Genomic DNA, 18,072 nt, shown 5'->3' with positions numbered 1-18,072 from the left:
TATCAACAACTCTGTTCCTATCGTATTGATACACCCATTTTAGTTCTATACTTGCATGCAGTACTCTCCACACTAGTCGCTTTTTTTTTTGCCTCCATCACCTCAATTGCCCTTGTTACCAAAAGGCGATCCCATGTGATGACGATGTGTGCAGGGAGTCTATCCCACCCACACCCGAGTGGGTCTCCTGTCTCTGTGGGGCCCTGGTTTGGGACCCTAACGACGAGTTTGTGATCCCGATCGACCACAAGAAGTGGGGCATTCTTTTTTTGGATCTGACTTGTACCTGTTGTAATGCCGCTCATGTCAACCTCTGCTGTCCTAAAAGTCGCCCAAAAATACTAGCAGTGATGTGCTGGAAAAATAATCATCAACAGCACCTCATTTTTTTGCGGCCATGCATGTGTTAATGAGTGCGTCAGAATGAAGCACTTGCGCTCGTTTAGACAAGAATTACATCATCGTGCTCCAAACAAACCCTTTGCAAAAATGAGTGACGATGTTGACATTGCGGAGAATATTAGTCAATATTAAACGGGCTTTTTATCTATTAACCCTAACTACCCGTACATCATGCATGAAACGTATGGTTATGGAAATTCATTTCAGACTCAGCATATACGGCTTCAGACTAGTTTTTCCCAGTGAAATGTCTCAATAGTGGCTGCAATGCGGATTGACCATAACTCTCATAAACTTTCGCAACAGTTAATCTCGTCGGCCTGTGACTAGCAGCATTCTAGAAGGGTTATACTTGAGTTAGCTTTTAATAGCTTCAGGAGGCTTCAAATGAAGCATTCAACTATATTAGCGAGGGCTTTCATTGATATCTTGCTTGCCCTTGTCTTGCTTGCCCTTCTTCCCCTTGCAAAACTAAGACACCATAGGAAACATCCTCTGCGATATATGCACAGATCGGTTCGGAGATTGGCTGCTCTCCCTAAAGATAAGTATGTACAAGTACAGATAACTACAAGAAAATATATGCGTGCTTGTTACGCAAGCAAACCCGTGGAATTTGCGGCACTAGAATTTGCCGTCTACGTCATGCCAGAAATAACGATTAGTTTGCCAAAATAAAGCACGAGTTCATCCTGTGAAGGTATTCATATCCAGTTCTATAGTAATCGTGACATGAAACATGGGTTTGCTGGACGGAGTGTGTGCTACTAGTTGAAGCCGGAGAAAATAGCATGAACAAAAAATATAGGACGGTGATTGAGTGGCAACATTGATATATTCGGCTATTAAAGTTTGATTCAATCTGCTAGCCAACTTAGTTAGTTTCAGACTCAAGTTCAATCAGACTCTTCGCCAGATCTTTGATAGTCGTCTCCAGGGGAGTCCAATCGAAGCCGAGAATCGCTTTAGTCCGGTCATTGTTATAATGAAACTTGTTCGTAGCCATTTCTCCACCCGGAGTCTCGGAGGTGGGGAGCTTGTCCCTCTTCTCGGGAAAGTTCTTGTAGACAATGTCCACGACTTCGCGCCACGAATAGTACCCGGCAGTAGTAAGCAACCGTTGGCCCTTGGCTTCTTCCTTTTCTAGAGCCAGGACATGGGCCTTGGCTACATCACGGACATCCACCCAGATATAAGCACCGTACTCTGAGGGAATAGTGTCCTTCCAGGCGCCACTAAGCAGCTGAACCATGAACTCATTGCTAGTGTTGACCTCGTTGAGAGATGTCAGCTGGTGGGCAACTGGCCCGTAAACCATGGGAGGGCACACTGTCGTCAGGGCAAACGGCGACCCAAGGTCCTTGACTGTTTTCCATGCGGCTTTCTCAGCCAGCACTTTACTGGCGCAGTAGGCCACCACCATGTTGGCCTTGGCGTCTTCTTCTGTGTCGGGGTTCCAGCTCTCCTCAGTGAAGGTCGTAGAACTGTCAAGATGTTTTCTATCCATGATGGAAGCAAACGATGATGTCACAACGACATGCTTAACTGAGGGTGCAGAGGCGGCCAGAGCTTTGAGAATCGATGTTGTGCCAATGACGGCAGGGTTGATCAAGTCAAGATAACTGGCTGTTGGTAAGGCTTGTGTTAGTCCATATCCGGCCACTTTGTTTTCTGTTTCAGAGTTCAAGACAACTTACCCGCGTTGAAGTGGAAGGGAGATGCAGTGTGGAGCACGTAGACAATACCGGGAGTCTTGGCCACCTCATCAAAAGCGCCTTCGATAGCAATGTCGGGAACAATGGCAGTCTCCAAAGGATGACCGGAAAACTTCTCCTTGAGGTAAGCAGCCTTGCTCTCTGAACGGACTGTAGTGATCACTTCATAGCCCTTCTTAAAGAGAAGATCGATGGTATGTACAGCAATGAAGCCGGAACCGCCTAGAAGAAGTAGGTTAGCTAGCGTTGTGATATCGGTTATGGAAGGCCTCGGGAAACCCGCGCTGCTGGAGAGGAAGGCATACCAGTAACTAGAACTTTGACCATTTTTGCGATTTAGTGCGTGATTGTGGTGTCGTATGTATCGTTTGTAAAGAGAGTTTATGGATGATTGAGAGGAGGGCAAACATTCAGACGGTGAGCTCTCTAGGTATTTATACTGCGGAAACCCCTCAAAACCCATATATACATGTGCATCCATAGCTATGTGGCCAAATATGTACCAATATCCCTCATCCTCCATGCTGCAACAGGGCCGATGACAGTTGGTGATTTGAAATCCATGCTAAGTTTTCGGCGACAGCCAATCGGGGTTAGCTCACCACTTGTGATGTGGCGGGATGGTGAGCCGGCAGGAATATTGTGACAGGGTCTGGCTGACTTGTTCTCATGCAATTTTCGAAGAGCTCGACCGAGGACACATTTTCTGACTAAACAAACAAAACCAACGTATAGCTACTCGGCGTAATTGAATACGAATCAAGGAAACCGGGCTGCAAGTGCCAGTACCTGTACACGTATTTGTAAATAAGCATGATCGAAGGCCACCCCATCCCGATAAAAAGTGGAACCAACCATGAAGTGATCATACGAACGCGAACGGCGATATCAATAATCATGGCAGATGAGAACGGCAGTTAAAAATCGAAATGTTAAAAAATATCTATTTACTACCTAAATGACTTCCTGGTGCGGATGAAGAGAAACCATGGGACTCTTGGAGTAGGTGACCAAGGATTGAAGAGTACCATTGCAAGATTTGCATATATAAACCATCTTAAATATAGTCACAGATGCGTTGCTCAAAAGAACGTTGGCTTGGTGAGCACGCGGTACTCCACATAGTCTTCGCCGTTGATGCTAATGATGTTCCCTTGCGAGACATGTCTATCTTTAAAAGGGCCCGCCTTCTTTTTCTCATATTTGACGCCACCGTAAATGATAGCATCATCATTGCTAAGGCTATGATGGCGACGATAATCTGGACTGCCCCACTCGGTAGCCATATGTCGTGGTTCGTCGCGAGTACCGAAGCGCGTTCTGTTACCGTTGCTAGCAGGTGCCGCGGTCGTTGTAGGTGTTACCGGTGCCACGTGCCTGGTGGGGGTAGTGATTGTCCGGACTGGAGGTGGGAGACCAACAGTGGAGGCGGCGATGGCCTGCGAGGCAATCGATGCCGCACTAGCTACGCTAGTTTCTACCGGTTGGACATCAATCGGCGGCGGAGCACCATATGAAGAACGCATTGACCGTGATGGTGGGGGTAATTGCCGTGATAGTCCGGAAAGGGGACGGGGAATATTGGGAAGGTCGTTAATAGGCCTGAAAGCTGGAGCACGCGAATCTGGTAGCGACCGGCGCGTGCCGGTTGATCGGCGAGGTTCATCGTGAGCATTTGGTGATGGGGCGGGTCTCAGTTGATGATACTGTGGAGGACCCGAAGATATTTGTGGAACTAGGTTGACCTTGTCATCTGGAGGTTTAGATACCATGGTAATCTGGCCGGTGCGGAATCCATGAGCAACACGAGCTTGAGCTTCTTGTACGGCAAAAGCTTCGTTGGCTTGGCGATCCTCATCAGCTTCCTCGTGATCGATTTGCCATTGACGTACACGACAATATTCTTTAACTTCGTGTCTGCTGAGCTTCTGTAGGTGTGGCTCAAGTACAACTTCTTCATAGTGAATCCACAAGGCACCGGCGCCAGAGGGAAAGTTTCCATCGACAAAGCGTCCATCGCGAGTCTCGCGAACCACTTTAACACGGAACATGTCGTTTTGACCTAAAATCCCATAAATAGCATGGCGGTCACGTTCTAGAGGCTCACTAGATCCATGCCAATAACCAATCAATATACGGGTCGGGCGTGTTCCAGGAAGAGGATCAAGTGGTGCCAAATTTTGAGCAGCTCCGACCGAGGTAAAGGGAATAGGACCTGAAGTTGAACTGTCGGCTCCTGAGGGGTGTTGATCGAGAGGGACAAAGCCATTGTCCGTTCTCCTTCTCTTCGGCGCGGAGTAATTGTTTCCAGAACGCTCTGTTATTTCTTTGCCATATGCTATTGGTAAGCCTGATTCAGGCTGAGGCCCATACCTGGCGTTTAGCACGGCCTTCTCAACAGCGCTGCGTTCTGCAGCCGCAACATCTGTCTCGACAACATTGCTTTCAAGAGTTTCGGTGCGAATTTTTACGTACTCCTTAATTTGAACCTGATCAAGGCCTACCAAATGGTCTTCAAAAACAATTTGTTCGAAGGGCACCCAGCTTCCACCATGGGGCATTGGATATTGAGCTGAAATAGGCTTTCCATGCCGAGTCATGGTTTGAACTCGAGTTCTCAAGCGATCCCGGGTATCGATGAAGCAAACTACGCTGTGTTTAAGTGCATCATCTGGGACATTTGACGATCGCCAATACCCAACTAAGATTAACTTGGCAGCATTGGTTTGACCAGGGCGACGGAGAGAATTGGCTGACGAATTTTCGTCTGGCAGAGCCGTAGTATCCACTGGAGTTTCACTAGCATCATCGTTCAATGAAGTCCGTTTCCGACTAGTATTAGTGTCATCCGCAGTATCATCACTGGCGATCTTTCGTGTTTCCTCAGAATGTTCATTGTCCGAGACCACGCGGGATGGCGAGGCGTGCCGGACAGCTTCATCAGGAACATCATCTTTGGGAGTGGCAGGTTCATAGCCTGGAGGAGGGCTAATTGAGTCGCTGGGAGGCGGGCTCAGATTATCGTCGTTATCATCTCCATCATCATTTTCAACGTCAGATTGGCTACTGGGTGTTAGAAATTACAGCTATTCAGCAAATGCAGGTAGGTCGGTAGACACGATGAAACCAAGGACATGAGAGGATGGATGATGCAAGTGAGACAATTCGATGAGATGTGTGATAAAAACATTGGCTATTATATGGGGTAGGTTGACGAAGGAAATGGTGGGTGAAAGCTTCAGGAAACGTGAAACGAAACCAGTGACTTGGAGATATATTCGCCTACAAGAGTCGCCTCCAATGATGTGAACTTTGATTCAAGCAATCGCGTTTGCTTCTGGGGGCGGCGCGACGCGTGTGAACAGGGCAAACCCAAACGAGAGGGGTATGTGCGCGTGATTGAGGGTGTCGGAGTTGCGCATGCTTACCTTTGTTGTACAATCTTCGACGCCGACTTTCTGGCGATAGGTTCAGGAGATGAGCTGGTATCGCGCCGGACGCTGGTAGTATTAGCCGAGGCGACGTCTTTTCGCTTGAGCCGTGAAGATTGTTCAGCCATGTTGGGCTGAAGTGTGGTGTCCTTGGAAGCAATTGTTTTTAGCTGCCTTATTGGCCCTGAAAGAAAAAAAAAAAAAAAAAAGGCCAAAAGCCTGATGGCTATTTGCGAAGACGATGCTGATGCAAAGACAAAGAGTAGGAGATGCCGTTGACCGAAAGGCTGGTGGCGTAAAGATGGCACAGTGATGCGATGGCGGCTCACGTTGAAGATTTTAGCGAAACCCCCAGATAAAAAAAAATGATGAGAAAAAAAGAAGCAGGAAAAAAAGGAAGAGAAATTCCAGCAATTTCGGGACTTGGGAATCCCAGAATATGTACGTTGTAATGCGTAGGAGAGAGTGGAACACAACTTGGAGGAAGGAACCAACCCAATCGTAAATGGCAAGTGCTTTGGTGCTACATGTAAAGACAGAACGTGCTACAAGCCAGTTGTATTTTTGTATTTTCGCATCTTCATATCCATGTAACTATACAAGGCCCATGCCACACATTGTGTCGCACTCATCCACAAGTACAAGTACAGGTGCCTGACAAGACCTCGAATTAATACTTGGACGTGTGCCTCTACTTGTAGAGTATGCGACGCCGGGACACGTAGACATAATAGGGCCAGCCCAGTTCAGTGGTACTGTTGGCCTCGCTGGAATCCAGCGCGATCCGTCCACGTAACACGGAACAAAATATAGTCAGACGAAGCACAAGCTCAGAAAACGGGACGGTGTAGGGTTGGTTGAAAGAGGGAAGAAGCCAAAGTTGCTTAAGGGATGGAATAGGTGGGTGGACTTTGCACCTGATGCCAACACTAGGAGAAAACAATTGACTAGTTGTACGGATTACGCCGATGCAGAGCGAAACAAGGGCAATGAGTTGGTCAAGGAGAGGCCTACTAGACTATATAGCCTTGAGGGGGCAAAGCCTGTCAATACGATGGTCTAGTACAAGTAACGGTACAAGCATAAGTATTGCACTTCGCCAGTCATTCTTCAATGAATCAGATTCTGCGAGACATTTCGTTAACCTATCACCATAACTAACCCTTGCTCAACTAACAAATAAGGATGGCCTTGGGCTGTTGACGCTAGTCTAAATCGAGTGATCATGTCGACACAACTACGCGTTTTGACTCGAGTGCTGGAGGCTTATTGATTCTGAATCTTCATGAGGAGGGAAAATCACACATATTCAGGATGGCTCTACCATTCGGCAAAAAAAACTACAAAAGAAAATACATGGCGAGGGCAAGGCTACGGTGAAAGTTGTGTTGGTGCGAGATTGTGTGACGACAAATGAAAGGTGGAACGAACCAACCAAGTCGACAAGCGATGTGAATGTAGGGGGGAAACAAGTAGGGAGGGGACTCCCATTTCAGTGGCGGAAAGATTGTGCAATGGCTGTGGAGGGGCATCTGATGGAAGGACAAGAGTACATACATAGAGTGAATTCATTAGGGGAGAAAAGTAGTGAAGGCAGAGCTGGGTAGTACTGGAGCATTTGCCAACGTATAGTTGACTCTACAAAGTTTGAGAGCATCAGAGCTGCCATTGGCTGGTTCAAACAGCAACCATACACATCCACATCCACATTCGCCGGGTTGTGGGAGTCTGGTAAAGCACGCAAGATTATGGTGGAAGTATATGGAATCTTGAGGCAACGAACTGATAGTAGTGCAATAATTATGTGTATGTACATACATAAAAAAAAAGCGGGAGGCGAGGGTGAACAGGGATGGGCCCAAGAAGCTCAATGGCTCAGAGGCCGCCGCTATCTGTGTGTCTGTCTATCTGTAGGCAAAACAAAAACAGGAGATGTACCGCACACCTTTGTGTCATTTTGAAGGAGTACAAAGATACAACAATGCAACATAGCGTGCATATGGCAAAAGGCCAAAGTTGCCATATCATACCTGATAGTTCTCCAAGGCTATCGACCGTAACTGAGTCAACATAACCAAGACAGACACTTTTCTGAACGGGCCTGGAAGCGACACGTTCTGGGCTCTGGGCTCTGGAATCTGGGCTTCGGGCTCTGTGCCAAGTTCCATGTCGACGTGCCGTACCACCCTCAACCGGAACAGTTGGTTAGTACCACAATAAAAAGCTGGGTGCTAGGGCCAGACCCACTGTATATTCGCATTGTGAATAGTGCTAGTTGCTGGCATGTGCCATCATAAGTATGGTTTCACTCAACGCAGCGCGACAGACAAAAAGTTTGCTGAGCTTCCAACTCTGTTGTTGCAAATCACGAGCCGGTTGTCTTGTGGCCATAAACCAGTGATGAATCTGACCCGACCAATCGCCGTGGCCAAATGGCACACCATGTGCATATTTGTGCGCGCTGGCTGCTGGTCTTTGGATAATCCACATGATAAATGCATCCATGCCATGCGATGCATCAACATCATGCTGTTCGCATACACAAGAAGAGAGGGGCTGGTTAATACTGTTACTGCCCAGTGGATGGCATTAAAAGCCACTCCGTGTGTATTTTGATAGCGGGAGCTGGTTAGGCCGGGAGCTGGTTAGGCCTCGGGTGGCGTGGAAACTGGTTTGGGTGAGTTGCTACTTGATGCTATATATAAAAAAGCCAACCGTAGCACCCGATATTGTTGACAAAACATCCATCCTTGATACTATGGAGATCATTTCTCCACACATCTACCTCGCATTTTCTATCGTGACCGCTGCCTAAACTGCCAAGACTGAACAGAAGCCTCCACATTTTGAACAGTCACAGATTGAGAAATACAAGTCCATAGTATGTATGCATCATAATGGGTCATAAAGCGGTCCTCTATATGACCCAAGATGCGCATTCTTTTTCTTGCCATGATTACAACCAAAAATGTCCCGAGGATCCGCCTCCGAAACAAGACGGGCGTCATTCAGGCATGATTTTTGGGTAAGCAGTAGCATTGTCACTATATCCGTCTTCGCAACATTGGCATTTTGAAGCGAGATAACTAGTTGTATCTAATCCGAACCCATTACCTCAATAATACTGAATATGCTTACTTGTAGTACATGGACATCTGAATGCAACGTTCGTGACTGATCATGTCGCGTCTCATGTTTGTGGTCTCCCTTTGTCTGTCCTCAACGTGCTGGACATGTATGTATAGATGTATGTACATACATCTGTACAACGGACTGTTTGACTTACAACTAACTAACTAGTTAACCAACTAACCACACCAAGCACACCGTTATACCTACTTGGTAATTCAAAAAGGAGAGGAGCTTCCTTGAGAGGGAAGCCTCAGATGTTAGTGCCAGGGCGACCTGTCGATATTTCCAGTGGTGTTACCCTCGTGACAAGTGTCCAGATGTGGCCAGGTGTAATTGCCCTAATGATTACTGTCTCCATGAGGCCTTTGTTGACTGCACCCAAATAGAGAGTCCAATCTATTGCAGGTGGCGCTTAGTTCGCATTTAATTCATTCCGCATGTGCATACAAATTTCGTCACGTGATAGCACTCGGCTCGGTTTCGTTGGGTCCCAACCGACCGGTTTGGCTGTTGCCAGAAGCTTGTTCCTTTCTCAAAGTACACATTCACATATTCACTGCTAATCCACTCTACACATCATGTATGTATGTATGTATGTATGTAACTATGTAATGTAATACATGGCTATGTAGAAGGGTGTCATTGGTTCTTGCTGATTTGTGTGGGCGATAAAACAAGTATTACTGTGAGTTCCTAGGCCGGTGAGTGGCTTTAAATGTTGCACTGGCAAGGAAATTTACTTGAAGCCAGAGGTTTATTGTTTGCATGTACTTTGCATCTGCTTTGAAGCACATCATGTTGTATCGAATACATGTGCAGTGTGCATGAGTGCTGAGGGCTAGTCATTTTTAGAAGTAGCACTGCAGCTGATTGAATCGCGATAGATCAGACACACTTGTTTTCATTTTCATTTCCATCACCTTAAAACCTTGAATAGCTAGTCGTGTAAATAATTGGGAAGTCATGCTCAACCCCCTCTTCCACGGCCCCGACCGCCTCTGCCTCTGCCTCGTCCTCTGCCCCGACCTCCACCATTCTTGCGCCCTTTCACGCTACGAGAAATATCAAAACGCGGTGTTTGATCTTCCAGTGCAAAGGCCGTTTCGCAGAATCTTGAGAAGCTGATGATACCACAGTCAACAACGGCAATGAGCACGTTGCGATATCCATGCTTGAGTCGTTGGTGCATGCGGCCAGGGCCCTGCCATGATTCGGAGGGCGGTGAGTATGGGGTTGTCTCTAGTAACGCTGTGACCTGGTCCAGTGTAGGAACCATAGTGTCTTTGGCATCAACAACGCAGACCCTGAAATCGGGGGCTCGTGGGTTTCCCTTGGTAAATGGAGCTCCATCAGCTTTCCAGACAAAGTAGTCTACCTTGAAAGGCTGTTCTGCTGCCTTCTTGTTCTCAAGCGTCTTTGTCGGTACGTGACGTGGGATTTGTTGTAGGCGAGAGTATACTGATTTGTAAGAATGGTAGACGCCGGGTCCTACCAAAGAACCGTTCTGTGATTTAGAGTAGTCTGACGTGTCCAAAAGCGAGGTCATCCAGCTCCATAATGTCCATGGTTGGGCACCATCGTTTTCGTCTTCTTCCCAGGCCGGGAATACGTGAAATCCGGCACGCTTGAGATGTGCGTAGACCTGATACTTTCGCAAGCTGACCTTACATTCCTCTCCATCTTCCCCAACAAGCATGGCATACGCAGCCTGTAGACTGAGTGGCGTTCCTTTTTCGTAGTCACTAGGGTCGGGCCTGGACTGAGGAAATGGCTTTTCATTGTTCCCCCTCTGCTCCGCTATCTCGCGGGGCCATCCGGGCATGAGGTCTTCTATCGGTCTGCTGGGATACCAGAGATCAAGATTGCCTCGTTCTACTAAGAAAAGGGCCTCTTCTGGAAGCAACCACGACTTTCCAAATGCAGGATGAAACTTGGTTACGCCAGGAATTGTGCGACCGATGGACTTTTGCAGCGTGCCACTAAACATCTCAACCACAACAACCCGGTTTTGGAGGAACAAGTCGTCTTTTCCAAGCTCCTTTAACTTGGAGGTGTCTTTGACTTTTTCCTCCAGCGAGCTGCTCCAATACTTGGGGAAAAACCAACCGCGGTTCCATGTCTCGTACTTGTGAAAACGTTCGTAGCTCTGGATCTCTTCCATGACCTGGCGACTGTGCTCCAAACTATTTGATTGTGCTTGGGTTCCGTGCTGCTCAAAGTCTTTTTCGCCCTTGCGAATCGATGTGCCCGAGTAGCCCTTCTTCTTTTTTAGCATAGCCTCAAAGAGGCGGAAGTCGGGTGCTAAGTCTTCAGCGCCATCTTCGTCCATATGCCCTTCGTCGGCGGCGGTACGATCGATATTTGGAGCATCTTCATCATCTAGCATGATGACAAGTGTGAGTTGATTATCTGTTGGAGTTGGTTGAGAGAGTAGGTTGAGAGAAATCAAGCGGTATTGAGTCTGGTGATTGTTATGTGCTTGAGAAAGCTCTTTTGTGGAGCTTGAAAACGTACTCAAACCTGGTGTAACAAGGGCTGTAGTTTTGTGGGGCGATCTGACGTCTGATGATTTGAGATTTGAAGAGCATGCAATATGGCACACAAACATCCATAGGCTTGTGAATGGAACAGTGCAAAAAAAAAAAAAAACAAACTTTGTTGGATTAAAAGGACCGAAGAATACCTTCTACCGGCGACTTGATATCTCTCATGACCAGGTGGTATACACGTGCTGTTACCGAGAGAAAAGACTTCCAGACCTGTGTAGATATTTCTTTTTCTTTCATTTCATCTATTTTACATCATTCGGAGTGTTCGTCAAACACTCATAAGATGATCCTGAGTAGATCCATGTGCTTGTTTCCTTTATAATAGAGTTAGTGCACCCTGAACAATAACCATTGGGAGTGTGGCCGAGTGGTTAAGGCGTTGTGTTTAGGTTAGAACCATTAACCAAAACCGCAATGGGAAACCTCGCGAGTTCGAATCTCGTCGCTCTCAGTATCATTACTTTTTGACATCCTGTCACGCCAGTCGTCGAAATGACATGAGGCGGACGTTTTTTTTTTTTTTTTTTTTTTTTTTTTTTTTTTTTTTTTTTTTTTTTGCTTGGGTTTGGTCTTCTATAGGGTTTCAACCTACACCATCCCCTCCTCCGCCAAAAACATCACATCACGAGGCCACTCAACAACATTTTCCTCGATTTTCAGAGGGCACCTTCGACATTTTGACCAAGCTAACAGCTACCATTATTGCAAACTACTTTACTTTATTTTCGCCCCCGACAGGTCCTGTCATCCCTAAGATGATCGCGTCCGTCCAAGCGCCCGCGCCCGCCGCGCCCGCGTCCGCGCCTCCGTCATTGACGTACGCGCAGGCCACCTCGCCCGCCAGCGACCCCTCCCCCGTGCCCACCACTGTCCCCTCCTCCGCGTCGTTCTCGCCGAACCTCGCCGGCCAGGCCCCTCAGGGGCTCCCCTCTTCCGTCGCGCGCGTCGCGACAGGCGCAAAACGCGTCAGGAGCGAAGACGCGCCCCTCCCCCAAGAGGCTCACTACGCTCCCATCTCGCTCCCGGTCGGTCGCTTCCAGGCCCTGGCCGACAAGATCCGCACCAAGCAGGATGCGGAAGCGGCCGCGAGAGATCGCTTGGCCAGCATTTTCTTGACAATGGCCGACAACTGCCTGGCCTCCATGGCCCCCCACGCGGAGGCCTTCGCGTCTACCCGCCAGATCGTTAACGACCTGGCCTCAATCCTGGAGAACGGCCTGGTGGCCGTGATGACAGGTTCACCCCTCGCGCCCCCCACGGGCGCTGCCACAAACACCTCTCTCCCCCCGGCCGCACAGCCCGTGCCACCCGCCCCTAACACGGCCCCGGCCCCGGCCCCGGCTCCATCAAAGGCCCAGCCTGCACACCACCCCTCTGCTGCTGCTCCTGCAGCGCCCACCGAGTCCTCGGACAAGGAATCCTGGAGCACAGTCGCCCGCAAGGGCAAAAAAGCATCCAAGGCCACCCAACCCGCCGCCCCCTCGACCGGAGCCCCAAAGGCCAAACAGGGCAACCCCAGCTCAGCCCCCAAGACCGCCCCCACCGACAACCGCCTTTTCGTGGTTGTGCCAACCGACTCCCCCCTCCGGAAGCTTTCGCCGGCCTACATCGTAACGAAGGCCAACGCGGGCATCCCCCGCGGCGAGGGCGCAGGCACCGCCACCGCCACCAAGACGGGCTTTGCCCTGACAGCCGTCCGTGACGTCGGCAAATTCCTCAGCCACGCTGAGCGCATCCGCGCCAACCTGACTGCGGAGAAGGTTCACAAGAGGGATGCTTGGTCCAAGTACATCGTACACGGACTGCCCACCTCGATCACGGTCGAGGACCCCAAGACCCCCGGCGCCGTGATGCTCCACCGGGTCACCCTAGACGATGTCCGTCAGGATATCGAACAGGCCTTTGGTGTCGTCTCCGCCAGCGCCACGCTGTCAAAGTACGTTGGCAAGGCAGGCGTGCCCACCTTCCGCGCCCACATCGCCTTCCACGAAGGCCTGGTGTCCCCGTCCGCGGTTCCCCGCCGCGTAGCGACACTTGGAGAGCTGCACATGGTCTCCGCAGACAACACCCTGGAGCGCTTCCCGTTCTGCACACGCTGCCGGGTCCGCCACTTTGACCGCAAATGCCCGGCCGATACCGAGACGCAGTCGTCCACCCCGGCTGCCGCCGCCCAGGGAGACAAGGCCCCGTCCCCAGCGTCCTCCCAGGCGCCTTCCACGGCCGTCACCTCGGCCCCCCCGGCCCGGCCGTCGTCACAGACGAAGAGCCCTTCAAGCTCCCAGGCTTCCCCCTCCCCTGCCTCCTCGGCACCCAGCCAGCCATCGACCGCCCCATCACAGGCCGCCCAGCTGCAACCCTCCCCCCTGCCCACCTCCAGCGAGTCCCCTGAAACACGGGATTCAATGCAGGTAGACGACAATGACGAGGAACTTCTGTAAATGTTAGGACACCCTAACGACACAGTATTGCAAATGATTTCTGCGAATGTGCAAAGGTCCTGGACCTGTGCACAGTCGTTGCTACACAAGGCGCATGAAGACCAGGTGGATGTGGTCTGCCTCCAAGAGGCCCCGTCTAGCGCAGACCCGGGGAACAGAACGTTCCCTAGGCACCCCTCCTATCAGGTAATAGTCCCGGAGGGTAACTGGCGCTCGAATCCCCGAGTCGCCACATACATTTCGACAAAAAGACACGGGCTTCGCTTCCAAAAGGCCTACATGAGGGAAGAACACCAGGATGTCATCATTGTGGAGGTCCTAATCGGGGGGCACACGTACAGCATCGTAAACCTTTACAATGCCGGGACAGGTTCGGCTAGGACAGGGGAGGCGCTTCGTCTTCTGACCAGCATGCAGCCAGGGCCGCGGTCTGTGGTAGTGGGCGACTTCAACCTCCACCACAGTGCCTGGGACCCCCGATGCGCCACGGACGACAACGACGCCGAGCTCCTACTGGCCTGGATGGAAGAGCGTGCCCTTCTGCTGGGCAACGCGGATGGGGAGCCAACCCACGAGTCAGGGAGTGTCATAGACCTTACCATAATGTCGTCGCCTCTTTTTGTCACCGGGGCGAGCGTGGAGCTACGGGACGATCTGACATGCGGAAGTGACCACTTCCCGCTCTTGGTGTCCATCCCGCTGCCAGGGCACACAGTGGTCCCGAGCCCCGCGGGGCGCTTCCTCATGGATAAGCTTGACAAAAAGAAGTTCGACGCGGCATGCAAGGCCGGCGCGGCTCGCCTGGACGACCTTGTGAGAGAGTACCGGAGGTCAGACGGCCAGATCCCGGAGAAAAAGCACATTGACGACTTCGCGAGACTTCTACAGGATGTGATCCTGGACGCCCTGGTCGCATCAACGCCCAAGTCTCTGGGCAAGGCCAAGAGCTTCCCATGGTGGAACAAGGAGTGCAGCGTCGCGCGTGCGGAGCAAAGCGCAGCGCGGAACAGGGTGGAAAAGGCAACGACACAGGCCGCAGCACAAGAGGCCAGGACCGAACGCCGCGAAGCCAAGAAGCGCCTCAGGCGCGCACTCAGGAGCGCGGCTCGGGCTTTCTACGCCGACTTGCTGGCGAAGGTCACTGATACCCGAGACCTCTTCCGTATCGTGAAATGGAGGACGAAAGCTCCGCACCGCCACTCCCCAGCACTATCGCCGGCGGACGGAGCGGAGGCCACGGTACAAGACACCACGGAAAAGATCGCTCTCCTTCGCAGCGTGCACATGCCTTCCGCCCGGCCAGGGGACATCGAATCCCCCGCCCTGCAGGTGGAACCGAGGACCTGGGGCTCCAGGACGGAAGCCCCGCCGACACGCGCCCGAATCACCAGAGACGAGGTGGAAGCTGCTCTTTGGAGGCCGCGCAACACTGCCCCCGGCCCGGACGGCCTCTCGAACAACGTCCTGAAACTGGCCTGGCCCTCCCTCAAGCGGCAGGTCACCCATTTGTTCAACGCAAGCTTCTTCTGGGGCCACCACCCTGCCTCCTTCAAAGAGGCTAAGGTGATCGCCCTGCCAAAGCCCAACAAGAAGGATCGCTCGTCGCCACGGGCCTACCGGCTCATCTCGCTGCTCCCGACCCTGGCCAAGTGCCTGGAAAGGATAGTCGCCCGCCGTCTCTCGTGCTGGGCGCTGGAGGCAGGTCACATCCAAGACAACTACGCCGGTGCGGTTCCGGGGCGCAGCGCCGAGGACATGTGCCTACGCCTGGCGCACTCTCTCGAGCGCACAGCCGACCTCAGGGGTGAGTCTTCGGTCCTCACCTTTGATATCAAGGGGGCCTTCGACGCCGTGCATCCGAACCGCATGGTCAAACGACTGGCGGACCTGGGGTGCCCGGCTGGAACATGTCGATGGGTGTCCTCGTTCCTGGCGGGCAGGCGGGCTTCCCTAACCTTAGACGGCGTCTCCGACGCTCTCCAGCCAACAGGTGGCAGCCTCCCACAGGGCTCGCCCATCTCCCCAATCTTGTTCATGCTGTTCATGTCGCCGCTGTTCAAGATGCCACTCCCCTGCACTCTCCGTGGGTACGCTGACGATGGTTGCCTAGTCAACTCAGACTCGTCCCTCGAAGGCAACTGCTCGGTTCTCTCCCGCTCTCTGGAGCTCGTTGACAGCTGGTGCACGGACAACGGCATGGCGCTCGACCTGACGAAGTCCGAACTTCTGCACGTGACGCGCAAGCGTCATGGACAAAACCCAAGCCTGCGACTCCCCGACGGCTCTACGCTGGAGGCGGTCAGCCCTCGCGAGACCCTGCGCTGGCTCGGCGTGCGCTGGTCACGTAACCTCTCCTTCGTGCCACACATCCGAGACGTGGCACAGAGGACGGCACCGGCCATTCGCGGCATCCAGATTCTGTCCGGGTGCTGGAAAGGCGCCCCGATCAAGGGTGCCCTCACGGCGGTCCGCGCATGCGTGGTTGCCAAGCTGTCTTACGCTGCGGCCACATGGTGGCGCCCAACCCCGCCCGACGCCCCGCTGAGCCGCGGGTTACTGGGGGCCTCAAGCCTCCTCGACCGCACCGTCCGCAGAGGCCTCCGCGCCGCCCTGCCGCTATATTGCACCACACCCTGTGCAATATACAACCTCGCATCGGGCTTCCCTCCCATGCGCTATGCGCTGGACAACCTCCTTGGGTCGGCTGCTCTCAGAGTCGCGCTGGCCCCGCCAAACCACCCCCTCGGCTCCATAAGGCCAATGTGGGGCATACTGGGCGAGCTCAGGAGTATGCTCCCATACGAGCTGTCCACGAGCTTCCCGCCGCCATGCAAGGGCAAGCTACCTTCGACCCGGGCCCCGATCCGGGGTGACAAAGAGGCTGCCGCTGCAGCACACCTCGCTCTGGTCCGCTCCTCCCCCCCCTCAGACCTGTGGCTATACACAGACGGCTCGAAGCTGAGTCCGAACAGGGTTGGCGCCGGCTGGGTAATTATCCAGGGGGGACAGGTCCTGCTCTCGGGAAACCGCCCGGTCCCTTTCCGCGCCGAGGTGCACGACGCCGAAGTGCTGGCCATTGCCGAGGCCATAACCGCCGTCGACCTGCGGGACAAACCGCGGTGCCGCAAAGTCTGGATCTGTTCAGACAACATGGCAGCGGTGAGTAGACTCACGTCCCGGGACGTCAAGCCCGGAACCTCCGAGGAACACCTTCGGAGAGCCCAAACAATTTGCGCGGACTGGTTACGTCCCGACGCCAACCATCCGCGGCCAAGACCGTGGCCAGATGGAGCCATTAAGGTGGAAGCGATCTGGGTTCCAGGCCACTCCGATGTCGTGGGCAACGAGCTCGCCGACAGACAAGCCAGGTGGGGTGCAGACATAATCACCACAAGGACTGGCATGTCACTCTCCTGGGCACGCAGTGAATTCCGCGCCCGGGTCACTACCGCATTTCGCGCCTGGTGGGAGGCAGAGGGTCGCAACTCCAGACCTCACCTGCGCCGCCCGGTGCAGGCCCCGAAGAAGGCTTGGACAAGTCTCCTTGACGAGACCGATCGCAACCTCGCCCGCGCGGTGCTGACAGCTTTGTCAGGACACGGCGACTTTGCGGCCTATCACCGCCGTTTCGAGCACGAGGACGCCGTGCCCTCCTGTCCCCTCTGCGGAGCCGACACGAGCCCGGAGCACATCTGGGTTTGCCACCACAACCCACAGCGGGTGTCCAGCAGCTTCTTTCAGAAGTTGATCGGTACCAAGCGCGGAGCCTGCTGGCTGGCCGCCAAAGCAGCCAAAGCCCCCACGGCCCTGTTGGCTCACCGCCGCATGAGGCCGGACACGCGGGCGCAAGACGCGGCCCCTCCCGCACTCCCTCTGCCACCTGGAGACGGCGTACCCTCGGGGTCTCCCCCTTAGCGCGTTTGCGCTGCCATCACCTCCTTTTTCCTACTTGTTTCTCTCTTTATTTGTACTTCCCTTTGTTGTTTCCTTTGTTTTTGTTTTTATGTTTGGTCTGCATCAGCGGCGAGGCCAGGACTCTGGGCCAGGTTTGGGGCCACACAAGCAAAGGACAGCCTCTGGGCTGGGCGGGTGGACACACTTTAGTCATTACACTTTGTGCGGGGGGTTTCTGTATGCATGGTTTGGATTTTAGGTTTCTGTTTCTGTATGTAATTTCTGGTACTACTTGTAGTCCCCTGTCGTATGCCGAGAATACCTCGCGAGTAGACAGGTAAATAAAGAATCAATCAATCAATCCCCTCCTCCGCCTTCTGTATGCATGATTCTGGGTTTTTGGTTCTTTAGCTTCTGTATGTATTTCTTGGTACTAGTTTTAGTCCCCTGTCGTATGTCGAGAATACCTCGCGAGTAGACAGGTAAAATAAAGACAATCAAATCAAATCAA

General features: G+C 52.4%; 5 protein-coding genes across 5 annotated transcripts; 2 read left to right on the top strand and 3 right to left on the bottom strand.

Moving 5' to 3' along the window:
• Window positions 1-1,276: 1,276 nt before the first annotated feature.
• Window positions 1,277-2,444, bottom strand: BROUX77_002143 (uncharacterized protein; the record flags this gene model as incomplete). The annotated part of the gene is made up of 3 exons (XM_073746651.1): window positions 1,277-2,028; window positions 2,100-2,339; window positions 2,423-2,444. 3 exons carry the CDS (start codon window positions 2,442-2,444, stop codon window positions 1,277-1,279), a joined length of 1,014 nt encoding a protein of 337 aa, XP_073607225.1.
• Window positions 2,445-3,199: 755 nt separating this feature from the next.
• On the bottom strand, window positions 3,200-5,676 carry BROUX77_002142 (uncharacterized protein; the record flags this gene model as incomplete). The annotated part of the gene is made up of 2 exons (XM_073746650.1): window positions 3,200-5,180; window positions 5,546-5,676. 2 exons carry the CDS (start codon window positions 5,674-5,676, stop codon window positions 3,200-3,202), a joined length of 2,112 nt encoding a protein of 703 aa, XP_073607224.1.
• Window positions 5,677-9,647: 3,971 nt separating this feature from the next.
• BROUX77_002141 (uncharacterized protein) lies at window positions 9,648-11,066 on the bottom strand (the record flags this gene model as incomplete). Its single annotated transcript, XM_073746649.1, has 1 exon — window positions 9,648-11,066. The coding sequence occupies one exon, from the start codon at window positions 11,064-11,066 to the stop codon at window positions 9,648-9,650; it is 1,419 nt and encodes a 472-aa protein (XP_073607223.1).
• A 918-nt stretch (window positions 11,067-11,984) lies between these two features.
• BROUX77_002140 (uncharacterized protein) lies at window positions 11,985-13,667 on the top strand (the record flags this gene model as incomplete). The annotated part of the gene is made up of 1 exon (XM_073746648.1): window positions 11,985-13,667. One exon carries the CDS (start codon window positions 11,985-11,987, stop codon window positions 13,665-13,667), a length of 1,683 nt encoding a protein of 560 aa, XP_073607222.1.
• Window positions 13,668-14,078: 411 nt separating this feature from the next.
• BROUX77_002139 (uncharacterized protein) lies at window positions 14,079-17,582 on the top strand (the record flags this gene model as incomplete). Its single annotated transcript, XM_073746647.1, has 1 exon — window positions 14,079-17,582. The coding sequence occupies one exon, from the start codon at window positions 14,079-14,081 to the stop codon at window positions 17,580-17,582; it is 3,504 nt and encodes a 1,167-aa protein (XP_073607221.1).
• Between the last annotated feature and the right edge of the window lie 490 nt (window positions 17,583-18,072).

Source organism: Berkeleyomyces rouxiae, assembly GCF_048999995.1.
Source record: "Berkeleyomyces rouxiae strain 22BRR77 chromosome Unknown BrBRR77_ptg000002l, whole genome shotgun sequence".
NCBI lineage: Eukaryota > Fungi > Ascomycota > Sordariomycetes > Microascales > Ceratocystidaceae > Berkeleyomyces > Berkeleyomyces rouxiae.
The sequence above is the reverse complement of the archived record's forward strand: the minus strand, read 5'-3'. Positions and strand labels throughout refer to the sequence as shown.